The sequence below is a fragment of the Aythya ferina genome (genome assembly GCF_964211825.1).
Source record: "Aythya ferina genome assembly, chromosome: 8".
NCBI classification, from domain to species: domain Eukaryota; kingdom Metazoa; phylum Chordata; class Aves; order Anseriformes; family Anatidae; genus Aythya; species Aythya ferina.
In genome coordinates, this window is record NC_140304.1 from 12,849,646 (window position 1) to 12,869,908 (window position 20,263).

Genomic DNA, 20,263 nt, shown 5'->3' on the forward strand with positions numbered 1-20,263 from the left:
GCCCGGGTAAGGGCCCAGCTCTAGCCTTGTTCTGAGACTGTGGGGTCACTGCCACCAGCGGGATATCCCCTGGGGACGCGGCGACACCGACACAAACACCAAAGCTCAGGCTGCGACAGGCACGGCCCGGCATCGCCACAATGGGGCTGGGCAGCACCAGGACGGGGCTGAGCCCCCTCCTGGCGGGGCAAACACAGCGGGGCCTCGTCCCTGAGCGCTGCAAGGCGTGAAGGAACCCGCTGCGGTGCGACATATCGCGATATGGCACGGCCACGAACACTGAACAAACACTCCGAAGGGACAGGACCCAACGCCTGGCGGAGCACCACACGCCCCGCCTGAGCCGCGAGCTCCCCCATCGCCGCTCCCCTTTTCCTCCCCCGCGCCACCCATCGCGACCGCTGTCGCGACGGGCGGGGGCGGGCTCCCCGGGAGGACCGGAGGCGGCCGCGGGAGCCGCTCTGCCCGCTCCGCCGCCGCTCTGTGGTTTAAGATGGCGGCGGGGGCCGGGGGGGCGAGGCCGTGAGCGCCGGGCCGGGCCGGGCCGGGCCGCGCCGGGCCGGGTGCGGGGGGCGGCATGTGAGCGGGGCGGCAGCGCGGCGATGGGGCAGCAGGTGGGCCGCCTCGGGGAGCCGCCCGCCGGCCTCCAGCAGCAGCAGCAGCAGCAGCCGCGGGCACCGCGAGGGAGCAGCGCGGGCAGGCCGGCGGGCCGCCGGCGGGAGGCGGCCGGGCGCACGGCGGAGGGCGGCTTCAACGTCTTCGCCCAGCACGGTGAGTGCGGGGAAGGGGGATCCGGGGGCTCCGAGGGCTCCGGGGGTGGCGCTGGGCAGGGCATGGCAGCCCCGCCGCGCTGCTGCCACGTCCCGGGGGATGCTCGGCTCGGCCTGGCAGAGGGCTCGGGGCCGGGGGAGCTTCCCCGGGGCTTGGGGGAGGCCCGGGCTCGCCCCCGGGAAAGGGAGCTTGCAGCGCTCCGTAGCTGTCACCGCCGGGGTGCCGAGCTCGGGGTGTGTTTACAAGGAGAAATGTGAAGCAGATTTACAAGGGTAAACGTTACATGTGCTTGCAAGAGTTTACCGAAGAACTTAAAACGTGCCCTTCCAGGTCTGTAACTCGCTGCTGGTGCTATAGAGCCCGAAACAGGAAAGGATTTGGTTTTGATTGAGGTATTACAGCTGCCCTCCGCTTTGCAGCTGAAGTTTATGCCTATCCGCTTCTATCTTATCACTGTAAACTGATACCAGAAATGGGCAATGCAACATGAACCATTTGTAACCGCTCACAGGAGGTGCCTGCAACTTCTAATCCCCAATGTTTTGTATCTATTTTACTATCATCATCTCTGTGGCAGCTCCTTAATAAAACACAAAGATTTTGGGAAGGTATGATGAACCGAAACCTGTCTGCCTCAGCAAGAAGATTGAGACTAGGTTTGTGGATGCATCCGCAATACCGAAGAACTGAATCTGCTATGGAGAGCATCCCTGGTTTGGCTGGTTGTAGGTGGAGGGAGGTGTCAGTGTTTGTAGATGACTGCTTCTGACAAGACATTTTCTTTTGCCCACTAGAATAAACATAGGCAAAAAGATTAAGGAACATCCAACCAGCAGCCTAAATGTAAATATCATCTGCTGTGACTGCTGACATGTAAGTATCTATCAAGAGGAGTGCAGCACTAAATCTGGTTCTTAAATTCTCAGTGTTTTTGAGTTCAGGGAGCAGTATCAGCTCGGAAGCCAAAACAGAACTCTGTGCTTGCTGAAATGCCCAACCCACTCTTACCCCTATTAAAGCTAGGGATTACTTTTTCATTGCGTCTTTCAACCATAATATCATCAACTTTCTACATGTTTTAGATTGTCATCGTATTGTATATTAAAGGCACTTGGGGCGAAACATTTGTCTAAAAGAGAGAATATTGTAAATTCACGATGTTAGAGAGCAGATCTCAGAAGCTACGCACTTATCCTGGTTCTTTCAGTTTGCTGTAATCTATGTCTTCAGCAGCAGAACAAAATTGCTGTGTAGACTGCTAAGCATGACTTAGCAGGCAAAAGTACTGCTGATGAGAGTCTGTCTTTAGTGTTTTGGTACCCAGCTGACTACTTTGTTCTTGTTCTTACAAGGCAAGCGTATTATGAGAAACAGCAAGGACATTTGTGGGAAGTATGGGTCAGCATGTAGGGCCTTACAGTTGCTTCAGAGTAACACAGCTAGGGTTTTCTTTGCTCAAGTGCATCTTTTCATTTATTGCTGCATGTTTTAGCAGTAATTTAGAGCAGCATCCTGAACATGTCCTTCTAGCTCCTCCCTCTGTGTTACTAAATTTTAAAGGCAGAAGGTAGGGAGAATTATTTACTTGTAGTGGCAGGGAAATTGAAAGAAAAAGCTTTCTTAAGCAGGCAGGCGCACGAACCAGACAAATTAATGTGTTCTGCCAACCCTTCTGCTCTGTCTTCCATAGAACTAGAAACAAAAATAAGCTTGGAAAGCAAATAGGCTCTGAATAAAACTGTTCAGTGACATATAAAAAGAGCGTTTCTCTACTGTAAGAGTGATGATAACTTTTAAAGCAATTTCTCTACTACTTGTATTGCCTAGACTATTGCTTCAGTGGTAAGGTAATAAGTATAATTTTACTTATTTTTTTTGTTGCTTCTGTTATTTTCTTTGCAGACTGTAAAGGCATATTGAAAGTGTCTATTGAAAATAAGATACAGCTTTCCATTCTTTTAGACTACAGAAACATTTTTTTCCTTTTATTCTTTGTTTCCAATCTAGTTTTTTTGAAGGCAGGGCAGACTTCAAACTCTCATCCTTGCTGAATGCTTCGACCCTGAGTTCCCATATGTTTCACTAGACATGAGTGAAAAGCTCACTGTTAATAATCTGTAGCAAATGCTAGGTAAAATTGGGTATGTATTTAAACACTTGTCTTGGGCAATAACCAAAGATTCTTGTCAAGTTCCTGGATTTGGAGTTAACTTCCTTTCTCAGAGAAATTGTTCTCTTGCAATCCTGATTGCCCTTGTCTGAGATTTTTATTTTTTTTCTCTCAACTCCTATTCTTATTTTTCACTTACTGACCTTCTTCTGTTTTACTTAACCTGGCTTCCTGCTGACTTTCCTTAAGCGCCACCCTTCTCTTACTGAGACACTCTTGTTGCTGGTGGTATTTCTTGATCAGCATTTCTTTCTTCTAGTCGCTTCTTTCTGAACCTGACCTGTCCTGTCTCCTGTAGGAGATGTATTCACAGGATGTGGAAAGTGATGGAAAACACACAGGATTATATGCTGGCAATCTCGGACCAGTGACTAAACCAGCCAGTCTAAGGATGAGCGTAGGTTATCTACCTTCCTTGTTTGTTGATGTGAGGAAGACAACCTCCTAACTGGGCTAAACCCTTATGCCTATACATCCCTGTTTTAGCTCATGTTGGCAGGTTTCAAACTGTTATCTCAGGAGTGACATGAACCTTGCCAACGACTCTTGCCAAAACTCATTTTGATGTGTTGCTGGTTCTTGATTGTTTATAAAAAGGATCGAAGTAAACAAGGTTTTCAGCCTTAGACCCATTTTGCCACAGGATTTGAAGAACAGGTAGTGTCAAATGAATTAAGTGTAAAGTCTCTTATGCTAGGCTACCAAAAACTTCAAGTTAAACAATTAACTTGAAGTACATTTGTGTACAAAAAATGGAGATTGAGTTGAACCAGTTTGTTCCAAACTCATTTGCTGTGTTACAGAGGTTCTGGCTACAGCTGTGTACCAGAAGCAGTACAGATACGCAGAAGTAATGCCTGTATGTATTTATGGAAGAAACAAGGAATTTGAAGATGTTTTCTGCTTTACGGAAGGAATGTGGACATCTGTATTGTGGCACCCCGCTATTCTGTCATGGAAACAGACACCTAGATTCCTGGGGAGTTCAGCTCACTGTAGTATTGAAGTTGAACAAATAAGACCTAAGCCAGGTGATACGCACACATTATTTCTTATCAGTGGAGCAGAGTTCTCCAAGATGTAGAAGATGATGATGGATTTTGCAGCCTTTTGCAGTTAGGCCTTCAAAGTGCCTCGCTCTAGCATTCCTAGCACATAATCTGTGACTTATAAAAGCAAGCAATGGATCATCAAGCATGTTGGTTGCTAATAAAGTAGTAGAAAGGGAGAGTGTAAACTGAAGGATTGTTCGAACACTGCTGTTCCCATTCACACTGCTTCAGAGTTAACTGGGACTACAGAAAAAACTGAGCTGGGAGAGGCTGCAGTAAATGCTGGTTATGATCTAATTCCTACAGTTCAGTGCAGCCAGGAAAGAAAAAAAAGTACTCGGTGCTGTCACAGGTCGAGCTTGCTTTCCCTTTCAGAGAAGGAACCGGGTAAAGAACAGGAACATAGTTTATCTCCTTATCCTTTCAGTGGTTTGTCTGAGAGAAGGGGTACAACCAACAACAACTGACAACTTCCAACTTGCGTCGGCTCCTTGTGTGACCTTTAAACAGTGACATGCTCTAATTTTCTTTCTGAAGAGTAGTGATAACCGTCTACTGTACCAAGATATTCTTCGGAATGGTGTTAGCATGCGTTTCATCTCTGAAAAGACTTGCTGAGTGTTGTAGAAAACATACTGCAGGAAAATCAGATTATTTAAATCCTGGCTGGGAAGCCTTTGCTATACCTGTTTGTGATACTGCTACAGTTGCCTTGGTGATATATTTTGGGGTAGCGGAAGGCGCTGCCACACTTGAGCTTTTGATCCAGCAGGCGCAGGACATTTGTTCCCTGTTTTGTTTTCTAGAGGAGGAGTTTAGCAACCTTTTACTCAGTGCATCAAGGTCAAGCAAGATAAGCCTATACTTTTAAAAATAAAATTATCATTAAAGCTCCCCTAAGGCAGTTGGAGTGCCGTGCCACATGATAAAGACATTCTAAAATAGGAAGAAGCACAAATAACTATTCCTTTGAAATTCAGTGAAACTGAAGGGTTGGATACAGGAAAATGGAAAGAAGGAGAGAAAATAGGGTCAGTTTAACAACTGTACTTTGTGGGCCTCCTAAAGTGTCCTTTATTTTTCATCCCAGTGAAAGGCTGCAAGCTTGGGCCAGAGCTACTTGCCCGCAGACTTTCCTGTCAGTAAATGCCCTACGCAGATGGAATATAATCACTGTATTCAGTGCCTGGCTCTTTGTACTGTAAATCAGAAATCTTGTGGGACCGTGATGTATAAATAACTCTTAACTAATTATTTGGGGAATAAAGGATAGTTCAGCTAAGTATCTAGAGAAATGTCTCCTGCAGAACATGAAATCATAGGCTCCTTGTTCTCTGCTGCATTGTTCTCCATGATATCCGAATTATTCCTGCAAATTTGGTTGCATTCAGTGCTCACTTTCATAACTGCTCTTAAGTCAGAATTTTTGCATACTTTATTTTACAAGTGAGAAGACTCTACCAACTCAATGGAAGGGACAATATAATGCAGACTATGGACCTGTTTTAATTCCTGGCGCGCGTGTGTGTATATATATATATATGCATATTTCTTACGTACTTTTCACATAGACAGGGGAACGCAGTCTGAAGATGACTGGAATGAAGTTACTTTAAACCATGGCAATCGGAACTATCTTAAAAATCAAATTTCAAAGCCTAGGCAGATCTCTGATTTCTCAGTTCTCTTGTAGCAGATGGTGTGGTACAAGTTGTTCTAGCAATATTTCACAAACTTGCTGTTGCTTGCAAGTGCAATGTTTTGAAGAAAAAAATGTTGGATTTTTTTTTTTTTTTTTGGAAATAAGGACATGGCCAAGTGAACAAATCAATGGAAAGTGACTGTGTAAGCTATTGGACACAAATTGTCACAAACAGTTTAAATCATCTCCTTTAATCTAGCTGGACTGACAGCTCACATAATTAAGAGTTAGGAGATGGTTGGACTATCTCCTAGAGGTGCTGTGGCAGGGTTGGCTTCCAGAATATGTTATTGCTAGTGCTAATTACAGATTCTGAGACAGTAGGCTTGAAATCATGTTTTCACTGGTGTTCAGAAGAAGTGACCTGTTCTGTGACCCACTTACTTCAGCATATGTCAGGTTCCTAAAGCAGGCTAGTCCTTGCTGAAGTCAAATCATACTTTTTAGATCTTTGTTTTTTTTTTTAGGATAAAGCTAGATGATCATTAGCATGATTTATTCTAGCCCATTTCTGTTAATTGTCACAACTGAGTGTTTCCAGTACACTTACTGAGCTGCCTTCTAAGTGCCACTAACAGCTGACTAGTTCACACTTGAAAGAATCCAACTAATATAAAACCAAGAGGAAGAATTTCATACTCACTGCAGTAGGGATAGGTGTGAAAGTTATTAGAAGTAGTGCAGGGAAGTTGTGTTTAGTGACTTGCCAAATTTATTTTCACCTGGTTGTATTTCCAAAAAAAAAAGCCATGGATGGATGACTGCAGCCTAAAGCCCCGCCTATATTATAACTGTTTCAGAATCTGATGCCCCAAATCCCAGCTTGCCAAGCAGTTAGTTGTTCTTTCAGCAGTGTGTAATTATGAGTGACATGGAGCTTAGTAGCTGTAGCATGAATGAGTGACGTGGAGCTTGGTAGCTGTAGTGAAGAGGTAGCTCTTGGTTGGCTTTGCAGGTGAATTTGCAAAGGAGAATCTACAAGGTGAATCTGCAAGTTCCTTCTTAACAGCATTCAGAAGAGTATTTACTGATACAGTAATATTTCTCACAGTTGCTCGGACCACCAGGAGACTCTCTCTCTCAACAGAGCAGGAAAGAAACACAAGCTCGCGCCAAGTGCGATAACACAATTGAGTTTCTGGGTCTGAAAAAATGTTTTTGTCACCATTACTGCATCATCCCTGGCATCTGTCTGGTTTTGTGGTTATGAAATACTTTGTTTTATTTTAAAGGCTGATCTTGGTATTGTCCATAGAGATTATTCTCAGTAGAATAAGTGACTGTTAGAAAACCATTGAGGCTTCCTGTTGGTAACACTGAAAACCACAACAACAAAGCTCAGTTATATTACCAATATCTGCTCAGGAAGTTTCCTGTGCTTTGTGGTCTTTATATAAAGACATACACATCTCCCTATACCAACTGTTTATCTGCAAGCGTGTAAATTAATCTTTTAGTAGGCAGCTTTCATCAGCAGCTAAATCAGCACAGGAGTTTAAAAAACAGCCCCAAAGTGACTTTGCCATTTCTTTCGGGAGAGAGGAGATGAAGATTCACAGAAATACTTCACTAACAATTGGATTGGTTTCATTTCAATTTTTTTGTGGCTCTTAAAAGGCCATTAAGTTTATTTCTCACAAGAGTAAACTTTTTTTTTTTTTTTTTTTTGGTAAATTCCTTTCCCTTTCTCCTGTCTCCCTGCTCAAACATGCAGAAGTATTTTTTGTCCACAAACACTGTCCTTAGAATCTTAATCTTACTGTGCTACTTCCATTAAAAAATAATTATATGTGTTAATAAACTTGGAGCTTCATTTATGCTGATTTGCAATTACTCTGTGATAACAATCACGTGAGAACTGGAACTACAATTATGTAAGAGGAAGCGGTCTTCAGTGAATGAAAACTCATTTTCCATAGGGCAGTTTTGCAATCCCCCATCCTTCAATTTGAAGGATGATTACTGGTTTGGGGCTTGGCCTCTTTTCTGTCTCCCTCCTCCTCCCCCTTAAACAGGACAAATACTAAAGTGAAAGTGAAGCAGCTGCTTCTTGATATAAGCTGTATGTAGCAAAGGCATAGGAACCGTCTCCTGGTGCTATTTAGGTTAAATTAGGAATCACATTAGAGGAGTTGAGGATGAGAACATTTTGTGTTTGTGACCCTATGCACATACAAGCCTATTTCTTCCTTTTTTCATGTAATAATTCCAGCAACAAAGGCACAGTGGAGACACACTTGATGCTATTTGTCATCATCTCACCTGGGCTATGTAGGGTGAACAACTACGGAGAAGAGTAACTCCAGAAAGACAAATAATGCTGGGAAGGGAGGAATGGTAACGAGCAAAGACTGGAAAAGAGAAAAGCATAAAATATCTTGCAACCTCTTCCTAATACTGCACTGTGGTACATGCAAGACTTTATCTCAGTTGCTCAGTTTTGGAGATGATCCTTTAAAATACCATCTCTGGTATACTTAATGCTTGTTGAATGAGACAGGTGGGCCTTCCACACTGATCAAAGTTAGAAGTGGGTTACTGCCCGAGGTCCCTGTAATGGGTGGCATGCCAACAGAGGGATTTCCTCGTACCTAATGACTGATAGCAGACACTAAAATAGAAGTCCTGAGGTGCTGGAGCACAACAAACCACAAGTCTGCAGCACTGGTCATGTTGGGAAGGAAAAACTCACCGGCAAGATCTCTTCCTTTCATCTTACCAGAGGTGGAATCAAGAACAATTGAACAGTGAATGCACATACACAGGCCTTTTATAAAGAGTTTGCACATGGGATTTACAGTGGCTTGGCAGAAGATACCAACAACCACTTTTTTTTGCAGGTTGTGCGCTCAGCACCACAACTAATTTTAGATCAGGTGGCAGGCTTGGCTCTGGGTGAAAGAAATGATATCAAGATTGACTGCTATGGTGGTAGTATGTAACACAGGTCATGAAATACTTCCATTTTTCAGATTCTGTAGCCAGTTAAATCCATAATTTTTGGAACAGTTGACCATAGAGGGTAGTGTGCCTGTACAGTAGATACACCAAAACATATAGGAGCTGCCAATTGAAGAAACACTTCCCCATCACAAATCTGTGACCACTCCAAAATGGCCCTGCCTAGAAGCTTGCTAAAATATTGTCATATCCAAGTAGATTTGTAAATAAACTCCTACATTTACCTGAAACATGAGAGGTCCAAAAGACCTTTACAGAGCACGGATAATGTTTTCTAGAGAAAAAAACAAAGCTTTGTATGTTCTAATTTTGCAGCCCATGGATTGTGAAGATAACCCTTAAAATCCAAACCAGAGTGTGAATTAATACAACAAGGCCTTCCTTAGCTTACAGTGTCAACTCAGTTTTCCAAGATTATTTTGAAGTCTTTGCTGCCCTGGGTTCATTTTGCTAACCAGCGATGTCACGGAGTTAACAAGACTGTTCAGTTTTACTGCTGCTATTCAGAAACTTGTGGGAGGCTGTGCAACTGATGAGAATATCAATTTTGTGTCGCTGCTCAGAAAAGCAAAGAGCAGAAGTAGAGACGAGATACAGCTCTGCTAGTATTTCGGAAGTGTATTTAATAACAGGAGGAGACTGGAAGAATGATTGAGATAGAAGTCCTTGAAGGGATTTCCAAAGAAATCATTTTGAAGTGCTATTTCTGGTCCAGCGATATAACATGCCAGAACTCGCCAATTAATGAAACGAAGATGATTGTTAAGATCTAAATGAAGTCTTTGTTTATGCAAACTTTTTAAAAAACCTGATACAAATTATATCATCTGGGAAGAGTGAAATGAACTCTTCGTAGCCATGCAAATAGCCTTCAAGACCTTTTGAACTAGCATGCAGCATAGCTTTCTTCCCCTACTAAATCACTGGCTCCAGCAGAACTTGAGGTTATGCTGGCCTGAGCCAGCACAGACTTACTGCTCGTGTTTAATGCAGTTTCTTCTTAGAGCACCAGTTTTAATTGTAAAGCTTTCTTTGTGTCCGCAGTTCACTTCAGTACAAGTGAGAGAAACGTGTCCTTTGTCTCAGAGCTGATTTGTAGTTCCTCTCTCCTATAACTTTTTCCATCTTTGGAGTAGCTATAAAACAGCAAATAAAACTGCTCAGTCTAATAGTTGGCAGTTCCCTGACTCAGATATCTGAAGTTAAAATAGCAACTTCTTCAAATTTGAACTTTAAATCCCCAAGTGTCCTACATGTGCTTTTTAGAATATCCCCATTACTAACAGAGTTGTGTCTCGGTAAGGTTGCCATTCGGATGGCGTGCTGATTACAGAAAAGAGGCTGGGGTACAGATGCTCTGAAATGTTCTTTGACCACTTTGTGGTGGTATCACTGAGTTCTAGTTTGTTTTCAGACTTTTTTACTGTCTGGATTGGCCTCAAGTAAGCAGTGATGAGGTCAATCATTTGTGGCAATAATATATAAAAACAGCGAGAGCCTGCTCTCTGCAGGCTCGGGAGAATTCTTGTACTGCCTCCTGACTAGAAAGATGAGGGGATTTTTTTTTCTCTCTCTCTCTTTTTTTTTTTCCAGCCAGGGAGAGTTGTACAGCCTGGGGAGGGATGAACAGTGTTTTTGTAACTGATACCAGCTTGAAAGCTGTGCTCTGCCCCAATTACCCAGTGAAGCACAGCGGAATACCTTTCACTAGTTACAAGTTCTGTGCTTGTTATTCAGTCCTATATTTGTTGGTTTTACTAAATTTTGATTTATGGGTGCTTTTAAAATCCCAAGAGTAAACAGAGAAAGCAGAGGTACTGTATCAGATGAAAAACGCTTTCTCTGAGAAGATCCTTAGAATAAATGGGGAAATGGTATCTAATGTCTGCTCAAGAAGCTATGTGGGTGTTGAGGTTTACAACGTAGTTGTAAAAAAAAAAAAAGCTTTTTTTTCACGTTAGAAGCTGAGACATTTTTAAAATCAAAAATCTGATTTGAGCTACAGAAGAACACCTAGCCTGCTTTTCATAGTTTTCCAGAGATGCATTAGGTGGTGTAGGATTGGTGTGCAAAAGCAGTAGATGCTCAAATGACAGTTTGCATAAGCCCACTATGGCTGTCTAATGAAACGTATCTAGCAGGTTCAACTCTTGTCTGTGTCATAACAGTACTGCTACATTTGTTTTGTCAGAAAATGTTTTAATTTTCTGGCTTTAGATCATCATAGTTATGAAATACTTAAATTATTTAGGGCAAAACCAGGAGGGCATTAAGGTATAAATCCAAGCCTTTTAGCTGAGCAGTAACTCATGCACATTAGCACTACATTGAAATAAGCCAGATGTTTAAACCTGTCAAAGCTGAGCTTGTCTGGAGTCTTGCACAGAAGTTCTAATTCTTTCTTTGATAAGTCTTGATAGCTTCAGTCTATTTTTTTCGTCAAATAGTTAAAGGTAAACTTTAGTGAGACACTTGTGTCATACCATGAACACAAGCTTGCACCGTAACAGTAGAGTTGCAACGATTTTTTTTTCCCTTTGTGTGCCTTGCAGAGTGTTTCTGCTAAATCAAATATTTTTCTCATTTCAGGGTTTAGTGGCAAGGCACATAACTTTGCTTCTAGGTTCAGCCTAGCTCTCCAGTTGTGCTCACCTGGCCTCTCAGGACCTGCACAGCCCCAGGTGGACAGACTTAGTGCTCCTATTATGCTCACCTGGATGGTGGGCTATGGAAACTGGCATGCCTTACAGCAACGTAATTATAGACTGTTTAGGCTCAGGTGAGCTTTGCTAGTTTTCTTGCTTTACACATGGGGGATGGTATCCCCAGGTGCTGATTAACAGCTAACATGCACAATTAAATTGCAGCTCATAGGTGAAGCACTGCTAGATTGCATTTGTTTCTGGACAAGGACAACATCTAAGGAACCTCTTAGTCTCTTTCCTTTCTTTTCCCTTTCCCTTTCCACACCAAGTTCACCTCGTTGCTTTTCTTTGGAATGCCCATCACGTTGCCAGCAGGAAGCAGGTGAGTTTGAAGCAGAGCCATCATGGTAGCTGAGGAGCAGGGGCAGCACACTGAACTTGAAGTAGAAGGATAAATTGCAACTGCTTTTGTAGAAAATTATTTTCCAGTTTACCACGAGAGGGTGCTACAATGCTTTGACTTATATCTGTTACTAAAAGGTTTTTCTAAAAGGATAGTAAATTAAAAGTAGAGTGTTTGAACATTAGTGTGTTTTAGGTAACTGTTGCCTTATAAAACTTTGATCTTGTCTTTCCTAAGGCTGATGATGTAGCTGTTTCTAAGATGTAGCTGTTTTAAATTGTAGTGGATACATGTTTATTTTGCTTTTGCCTGTAAGAGCTGAACTGCTTCCTTTTTAGTTTTGTTTCTGTTGGGCTTTATCCTGGGTAACTTCATCTGCTAGAAAGAGGTGTTCCAGGCTGTTTTTGTATGAGAACACAGGCAACCTTTCGTGCATGAAAAGACAAAGTCTGATACTTCTGCTGGCTGACCTGAGCCCTCGAATTAGAGCTGCTTCTCTTTGCTTCTGTGTGCTTTTCTCATCATGGCAATAATGCTTGCCTGTTTTGTGGAGATGTTTAGACTTAACTTTAGCATAAACACACACAGGAAAGCTGTCTGCAGGCTAGAGGTTGTCACCCACTCTTGTCTCATCCTGTAGGCTGTTTGAGATGTGTTTGTTGTGGTTCTAGACTATTCCAAAACACTTGTGGCATGATAATAGGTCTGAAAGGTTAGTGCTTGTGTTAGTTGTTCGACTTGTCTTGAAATGCAAACTCAAAACACTTCTATACTGGGTGTTAGATCAAACTTGCATAAAGATGTTGCAGTTCTAGTGACTTGGCACCAGTTAGTGAACTTTTGGTTGTGGCTATTACTCCACCACCAAACAAGAGTGAATTGCAGTAGGCATTCATGTAGTGGCATTGTTGGCTGGGAGACAGGATCTCTGCAAAGAGATCCTAAACTTGGTGTTAGGGTTTAGGCACGTAATTACTGGAAAATCAAATCACCCAACGCTACTCTGGTGTTCATCCTTGGCTGCTCAGCTGTGAGGTAGTTGTTATACTACATTAGGACACATTTGTGTTTTTCTAAAAGTCACCTGTCATTCCCTTTAGTAGTAGTCAGTGACAGGCCACATTAAAAGGAAAACATAAAACGAACTACTGGGTCATAAAGGTCATAAAACAGACTACTAAAAAGAACATAGGAAAATCCATTTAAAATATAACTAAGACTTTCTCTGGCTTGCGTATTATCATGTAAATGCAAGAGCATGAGTTCTGGTATGCAACAGCTGTCCTTTTCTTCTTCCCTCCCACTTTCTTAATTTGCTATGAGGTTGAGGTGTAAGTGCATTTCAGGCCTTGGCATCTGGCTTTGTTACATCCACCCACCCATTATTTCCTCTTACAGAAAGATTAAAACACTGTTCATCACAATTATCCCCAATGCTCCACCCCCTTAGCCTCCAGGGAGATGAGCTTGTAATTTTCAAAACCATAAAAGCTGTTATAGAAGCAGCATCTTGCTTTGTTAATAGAGAAACAGGCTTTAGTGTAGGAACTGCTCTGGCATAGCAGCACGTCACTTCACCAAACTGAAGGTTAGCCTTCCAGGGCTTGCTCTAGAAATCTGCTTCTAGAAATTAGGTAGTTATGCAGTGTGTTAAGAAGCAAGCAGTCTATGCTGAATACCCTGTGAAATGAGGGTTGTCTGAGGCTTAGGTAAAAAGCAGCAGAATCGAACGTCCAGCAATAGGTGCTGGTGACAAATTAGGAAGAATGACTGTTTCCTTTCTCATGAGTATTTAGCATTCTTATGCAGGTGCCTCTATCTTTGTTTTGAGCCATATCCCATCTGAAAATGAGGTGAAAATCATGACAAACCAGCTAAGTCTGGTCTTTCTGTTCCTTCAGTATATAACATTCAAGTCTGTACTGTGGGATCTTCTATTACATGCTGCTGTACCACCCTTCCTTGCTTTCAGCCTGCTTTCTGGCCTTGCAGTTCCTTTCTGTGCTGTTTGACATACATGCTCCTTGTTTATTCTGTGCTTTTTATCCTTCCTATCACTTAAGTAACTTAATTTGCCTGTTTTTTCCTTATGTTCTCTTGCCTGGAGCAGGTCAGGCCCTCATCCTTCTTGTCCTGTTAACATGGGGTCTTCCTATGTGACTAATCCTTTGCCTTTGCTGACAAACGAAGGCTGCCTGCTTTAGAACCAGGAATTCAGACACCCAGGGATCGAAGAAAATTTTTTCTCCATTAAGATACCATCTTTGCTTAAATACAAAGAAGTGATATTGATAAAAAAAAAAAAAAAAAATGCTGCAGTTAAGAAAACTACTTTCTGTAGTACTTCACTGTTTAATCTTTTTTCCTCCTGTTACAGGTGGGGTAGTAAGCATTATGAAAGGAAGACAGTTTTATTGTAGAGATGAGAGGTGTGAGTAGACAAGATGGTTTGTACAACAGATCTCTAGCAGAACTACTGACATATTGAATTGTATGCTACAGTGTCCTTTCCACGGGACCATGCTTTCTTTTCCAAGTTCAACCCTAGAGGCTTTCTATTGTGCTTTGTCTTATAACAGAATTTCTTGCTTTTTTTGATGCTTGAATTTATCTTGTTTTAATCCTACTTCATTAATATGAGGAAGTGTAGGGGAGTTTGTGCAGACAGCATCAGCAGTTTGAGACATGACCTGTTTTCAAACTCTCATACACTGTCTTGAAAGCATTATTAATTAGGTACTGAAAGGATTTTGTTGTTAAATCTCTAAATACTGCATTTTAGGAAGGATGGCTACCCTGCACCAGTTTTAGTCCTGCTTTGCCACAGCTTCCAGTGTGATATTTAGCAAGTGACTGTTTTGCTTTATCCCTTCCTCTGTGTAGTAGGGATATCTCCCTACTCTATAGCACCATCAAGAGAATAAAATATCCAAACTGTGAGGCTCTGTATCAAGTGCTACAAAAATATCCCATGTAGTATCAAGTCATAATATTAGCATGCCCTCACTGAGAGTGTTCTGTAGGCTGTGAATTTAATGCATGTGTGAATAAGCATTTACTGCTAGCAGAAAGCACAGCATGCTTAGCTCTAGTGAGGGCCGTCACCCACAGAGCAGGTTCAGCCTCAGCAGGAGCCCGTGGTCTGGTACCTTACCCCCCTCTTTTCTCCTTTCCTACCTCCCTGCTGGGATGGAGCTGAAGACAGAGTGAATTCCTTCAGTTATTAACAAGTGTTTCAGCCAAATTTGTGGATCTTGCTGTTAATTGTGGACACTCGAGCAAGCCAAAAGGTTACCTACTAGAAGGTTTGGAAACAAGTCTGGGTAGAACTTTTACCCTCACTGGAAGAGATTGCTGCATCTTGTGACAAGTCTTTAGAACGATTTTACCCCTAGAGAGCAATTATCTGCTTTAGAGAACTTTGCTGTTTGGGATGAGATACTCATACTGCTGTTTCCTGACTGCCTCCTGTGTGAAAGAACAGGCACACTACCTTATGACATGTGTGCACTCTCAACATTACAAGTTAGCACTCTTACAATTGTAAATCTGAAAAAATAAATAAAAACGATTGCATCTCAGGCCTGGTCTCTGAGGAGGAATGCTCAGTCCTTCCAGCAGCGTGCCTCTGATGACAGCTGCGCAGTTAGCGTTAGTGTCTGCCAGGGTCTGCACCCTCCACAGTGATCCCCACCCCAAATCTCCAGACAAAAACAGGAGACAAATCTCAACAGCTGCAGAAGGCTCAGATTATGAATCTTAATAAGGGTAAGGAGTTATTTGAAGTGCTTCTTTTCATAAGTCTCTAATGATGGCTGTAAGGGCTACTACATATTCCCATTCAAGTTGTCAAGATAATGCTAACCTCTTCAGAGAGACGGAGTCATGGCAGTGCGAGCCACGTGCCTACAAACATAAATAGTGCTCGTACGCACCATTGTGGTGGTTTATGCTCTACCAGCGTGCTCTTTTCTTCTGCCCAAGTCACACCTTCTTTATACATGCTGAGTTTTCCTTAACTAGGCTACCACCCTGACGTGATACACTGCTTTCATAACATTGGAGAAGTGCCCATTAAAACTGGGTTGGGACCTCCACGCCCAGAGCTGAATATTTTTCCTCCCCAGTTTAAAGGAATGACCTGCATTTTATGTATTTGTCTTAGATTACAGCAGCCACCTTCATGTATTAAGAACAAAGCCAAGCCTGTCGGTTTCTCCGTAATTATGTTATACCTGTCATTACGTAGGAAGCCCTGCCCTGTCTTCAGAAGTCAAGTCATTAGACTCCCTCTGTTTTAGTTGGATGAGTCATTGTTTCATTCCTGCTGTTAGTGGGCATCTATTGTCAATTGTAATTTCACCCTAACGGGGCCAACTGGCAATACCAGCCATATGAAGTCCGTTATAAATAATCTCTTCACAACATTTGGTTACATAATTTTCAGAAGTTGCAATGAGGATTTTCAAAGTAAGAATAGTTGTCTTATTTTCTAAAATGGATGGAATTTGAAACTGATGCAAGAAATACTCAATCTTGGAAGTAAACTTTGCCAAATGGTCAGCCTGCACCCTCAAAACCAGAGAAAACAAGTACAGTGGTTTTGTCTCTTGTGCCTGGGGGAAAGCATTGTGAATCAGGTTTAGGATGACTAAAAAAAAGAAATCTAATAGACCTTATTAGCACTTCATCTCTTTAGCAAAGTTGCTATCTGAAACAAGCCCCTTAAATAATGTCCTTTAATTTAACTCTGACATTCAGAAGTGAGTGAACTCATACTTCTAGAGTGAAAGGCAGCATCTCTTCTAAGGCTACTCCTCCAAGTTTCTAGGAATAGGGGTACCTCTTATCTGGTTTAATTTTATATTTTTTTTAATGTTAGTGCTTGTTGAATTCTTAGCTCTAATGACTTTCTGCAGTGCTACACATGTATGCCTGTAATGAAAAGCTGGCTACAACCCAGTGCCCATGGGCAGCAGCTCTTCATTGCTGTAATCGAGCTGGAGAGATTGACAGCTGAAGGAAGAGACTGGCTGTCCTGCAAGATGAGTTAGGTGCGAACTTGAAGTAGGATAAACAAATGGATTATCTGACCAATTTTTCTGCCAAAAAAAACCTCAGTTCTGTGAACAAATCTGTTAGTCTAGTTTCTCTCGTAATTAGAAATTAAGTTCTTGCACTAGTAATATTCTGCATTTTAATCAGACCAAATTCCCAGTGTAGCTTTTTGGCTGAACAGTCACATTTGATATTACTAATAAAAGTACATAGCGACCTAGTTAGTCAGTGCTGCTGAGGGCCGATTGTTTGATGTATTTGATGTGACAAGTTGATGTATGCCATTACTCAGCTTTTCCAGCTTCAGACCCTGAGGTGTGACCCTGCATGTTTAAACTAAGGGTCTTTTGAGTGAAAAAGACTTCAGGCTCCACACAGGTCTTTGCTGGGTATTATTGAGGCTCTAATCTTTGTATTTCAGTGCAGGATTTACATGCTGTTTTGTTCAGGGGTACTTCACTCTGCCTTTATGGGTGCTTCAGGGGGATTTCACTTTTTGGTCACAGGCAATCTACTCTTCGTGGTGAAAGCGTAACCTTAAGGGGTGATCGCCTCAGAATCTCTGCTGCTCCTTCATGCAGCAGCTTCAGCATCCTTGGTGAAAGTACTTAAGTGTGCTGAGTGCTCCTAGGTTTCTGAATTTCAGCTCTTGGTTTGGTTTCTCCAGGGACTGACTATGCGGGCTGTATAAAAATTTAACATTGTTATGCTTATATAATTTATTTTAGATAGCGAGAGATTAAGATCTGAAAGTAATAATATGGTCATATAAATATCTTTCCTCGCCTCACTTCCCTCACCGTTTTTGACAGTTTTGGCTCAGTTCTGTAACCTATCCAGGAAGTTGTTACTCCTAAGCACCTCGTGCAGCACAGTCATCTTGGCTTTATGTGCTTAAAGCAGCTTGAAGGCAATGGGGAGGCTTTCTGGCGATGATGTTGATGAGCAGGAAACGTGCCATTAATTCTAAAGACCCTTCAATTAGCTTTCAAATATTAGCTAGCTTCTGGTTCTCTAAAGTCTTCCTGAGCTGAGAGACCCTTTTGAAGTCTACATGGTGCAGCAGCTTTCAATCTCAAGTTAATTGTATCTGCTGCTGGATGCTGCATTGCTTGGAGAGTTCTTCACCCGCAGCATGCCTTGTAGTTACCTCAGAGGTACTTTTTCAAGGAAATTTGGGAGTTAGGTAAAACATCCCAACAGCATGGAATTCAAAGAAATGCCCTAAAAGGCAGGGGTTACATTTTTATAACACAATGACATCTCAACAAGCCTGCAGCAGTGCTAAGAGGTCTCCATAAAGATGAGACAGAAAAGCCTCTATCTATGGAAGCTATCTACACAGGATAGAAAATGTTCTGCTTTAACTACTGCACTGAGGAGGGTCATGGTTAATTTTGAAAAATAAATAAATAAAAAAAATGCAGGATTGCCATAGATAACTGTTGCAAGTAGTAGAAATGTAACTGAAAATATCTTCTCCCTAGCTACCAAAAGCCAGAACTGCTTTCGTTTCCAGTACCTGGACAAAAAATGTAAGGCAGAATTGTGTCCCTCCATTTTAAGTTCAGTGTTTTTAGTTACTCAGATGTCTGATTTGGAGTAGGTTTGTGTTAAAGAGGCTCAAGAGGAAGAATGATTTTGGGAAGCAGTTGCAGGACTGCCTGTTGCCTTGGAATGTCCAATTTCAAGACAGCACCTGGCGTGCTGCTATCAGCCCAGTAGTGAGCCCTGATCCCAAAGGAAGCACTTAGGGTGGCTGGTTCTTGAAAGGATACAATACAGCCCTGTGTAATCCAAGCAGTCAGCTGTCCTGACAACCTATACAGGCCAGCAACAACTGGGAATGTTTTTCAGTGGAGTGGGAGGAGGAAGGAATGAGGTGGAACTCTGTCAAATTTGAAAAAATCTTAATTTAAGAAGATAAAAGAAACTTTTCTTGGCCTCTCAACCCAGAAGATGCATGGGCACCCCATGCAAGTTCCCTTTTGGATGGCACAGACGTTGGCTCAAAGTTTACATTTCGTAGAACTCCTAAATTAAGGAGCAGTTTGCCATATCAGCCTCAAAGCTGTATGGCTCAACTGGCAGAAACCTGGCTGGGAAACTGAAGGCAGCTGAAGTTCTGTTGTCAGATCTTATTTTCTACCTTAGGTTAAATCATGTTGTACTTCATTAATTTCCCCTCTGTTTGATGTGATAGAGTACAGACAGCAGTCCTCCTGTGGGCTGGGGGTACTCCTTTCAGCTACTGGGTTTGATTTCTCTGCTGCACGACTCACACAAGGTCACGTTTTTGCTTTTGTTGCTGCATGCCCAGTATCAATAATAATTCATATCAAATTGGCAGCTTGTGTTCCTACTTGCCACTGCTACCATTGCTGCTGGTGGAAAAACTTCTCAGTGCCACAGGAGGCAGGGTAGTACTGGTTCATCCTCCCAGTTCACGATGTGCTCTATTCCCTGTCTCTCCAGAAAAGCCCGTTACAGACCTGGTGTTGTAAATGGATGCAATTCAGGAGCTAACCAGCGCTTTACAGAGCGAGAGGAAATGAACTGCTGAGCAGGCAGCAACGTTGACCTCCCATTGGGAATTTCCAGCCCTTTCCCTCTTCCTTCCTCCCTCGGTATGCACACAGTAAATAGAGTAAATTAACCGTTTGGAGAGGTGGCACCAAAGCAGTTACGGAGGGCAGAATAGCTGTCGGTTAAAAACTACTGACAAGATAGTGCCCAATCCTCTCAGCATCCCAGTCATGCCACCACAAATACTGGCAGCAGGAGGGAGGTCTGACAGTGATGCCAGCATTAAGTGGGAGGAAGGCTCTTTAAATTACTAGCAGTGGGTCTTATTCCTGGGCTGTGTCAACATGGAGCTGTTGTTTTACCCTCTGAACAGAAGTTAGTCATGTAATTGTGTGGCAGGCAAGTGACAGAATTAAATCATTCTTGCTGCTTCTGGTTGCTGGGTCTGTTTTAGAAGTGGACACTGCCTATCATCTCACACTTCAGTTCAAGAACAAATGAAGCAACAAATGAAAAAGAATAGATTTGGTTCAAACTGGAGGAGTAGCACTATTGAACTTTATCAGTAAGCCAAAAGAACGCTTGTTCTTTTTAAGCTCAAAAGCTTCTGCATTTTGAGGGGCAAAAGCAGTATTAGTCCCTTCCCCTGTCGTTGTTAACCTTGAAATGCAACATGTTGAATGTTTGGGAGGTGTTGTGGAGTAATATCATTAGCCTCTTTCCAGCAGCCTGTTGGCAATCACAAAGCAGGATGCTGCGTGATGTGACCCAGCGTGGTTGTTACATGGCTGAAGAATCCCACTTGGCAGCTAGCTGACTTGTGTGGACATCCTGAAGTGTTCTGGTAAATCCGAGAGGCAGAACTTGCTTTTCCTGTCTCACTTCCTATGAATGTGGTGTAGCTTGATGTTAATAATCAAGAAGTACCTGGGCTTCTTATTAAGAAAAGTCATCAAGTTGGTGCCTAACTTTACA

The 20,263-nt window shown here is 42.5% G+C and overlaps 1 protein-coding gene across 1 annotated transcript in view; it reads left to right on the forward strand.

Annotated features, from left to right (window-relative positions):
* Positions 1 to 566: 566 nt before the first annotated feature.
* ABL2 (ABL proto-oncogene 2, non-receptor tyrosine kinase) overlaps positions 567 to 20,263 on the forward strand; it is a 42,203-nt gene continuing 22,506 nt past the window's right edge. Inside the window, exon 1 of the mRNA XM_084527249.1 lies at positions 567 to 771. Within this exon, the coding sequence (XP_084383375.1) occupies positions 603 to 771 (169 nt within the window). The 5' untranslated portion in view covers positions 567 to 602. The remainder of the gene's footprint in view (positions 772 to 20,263) is intronic.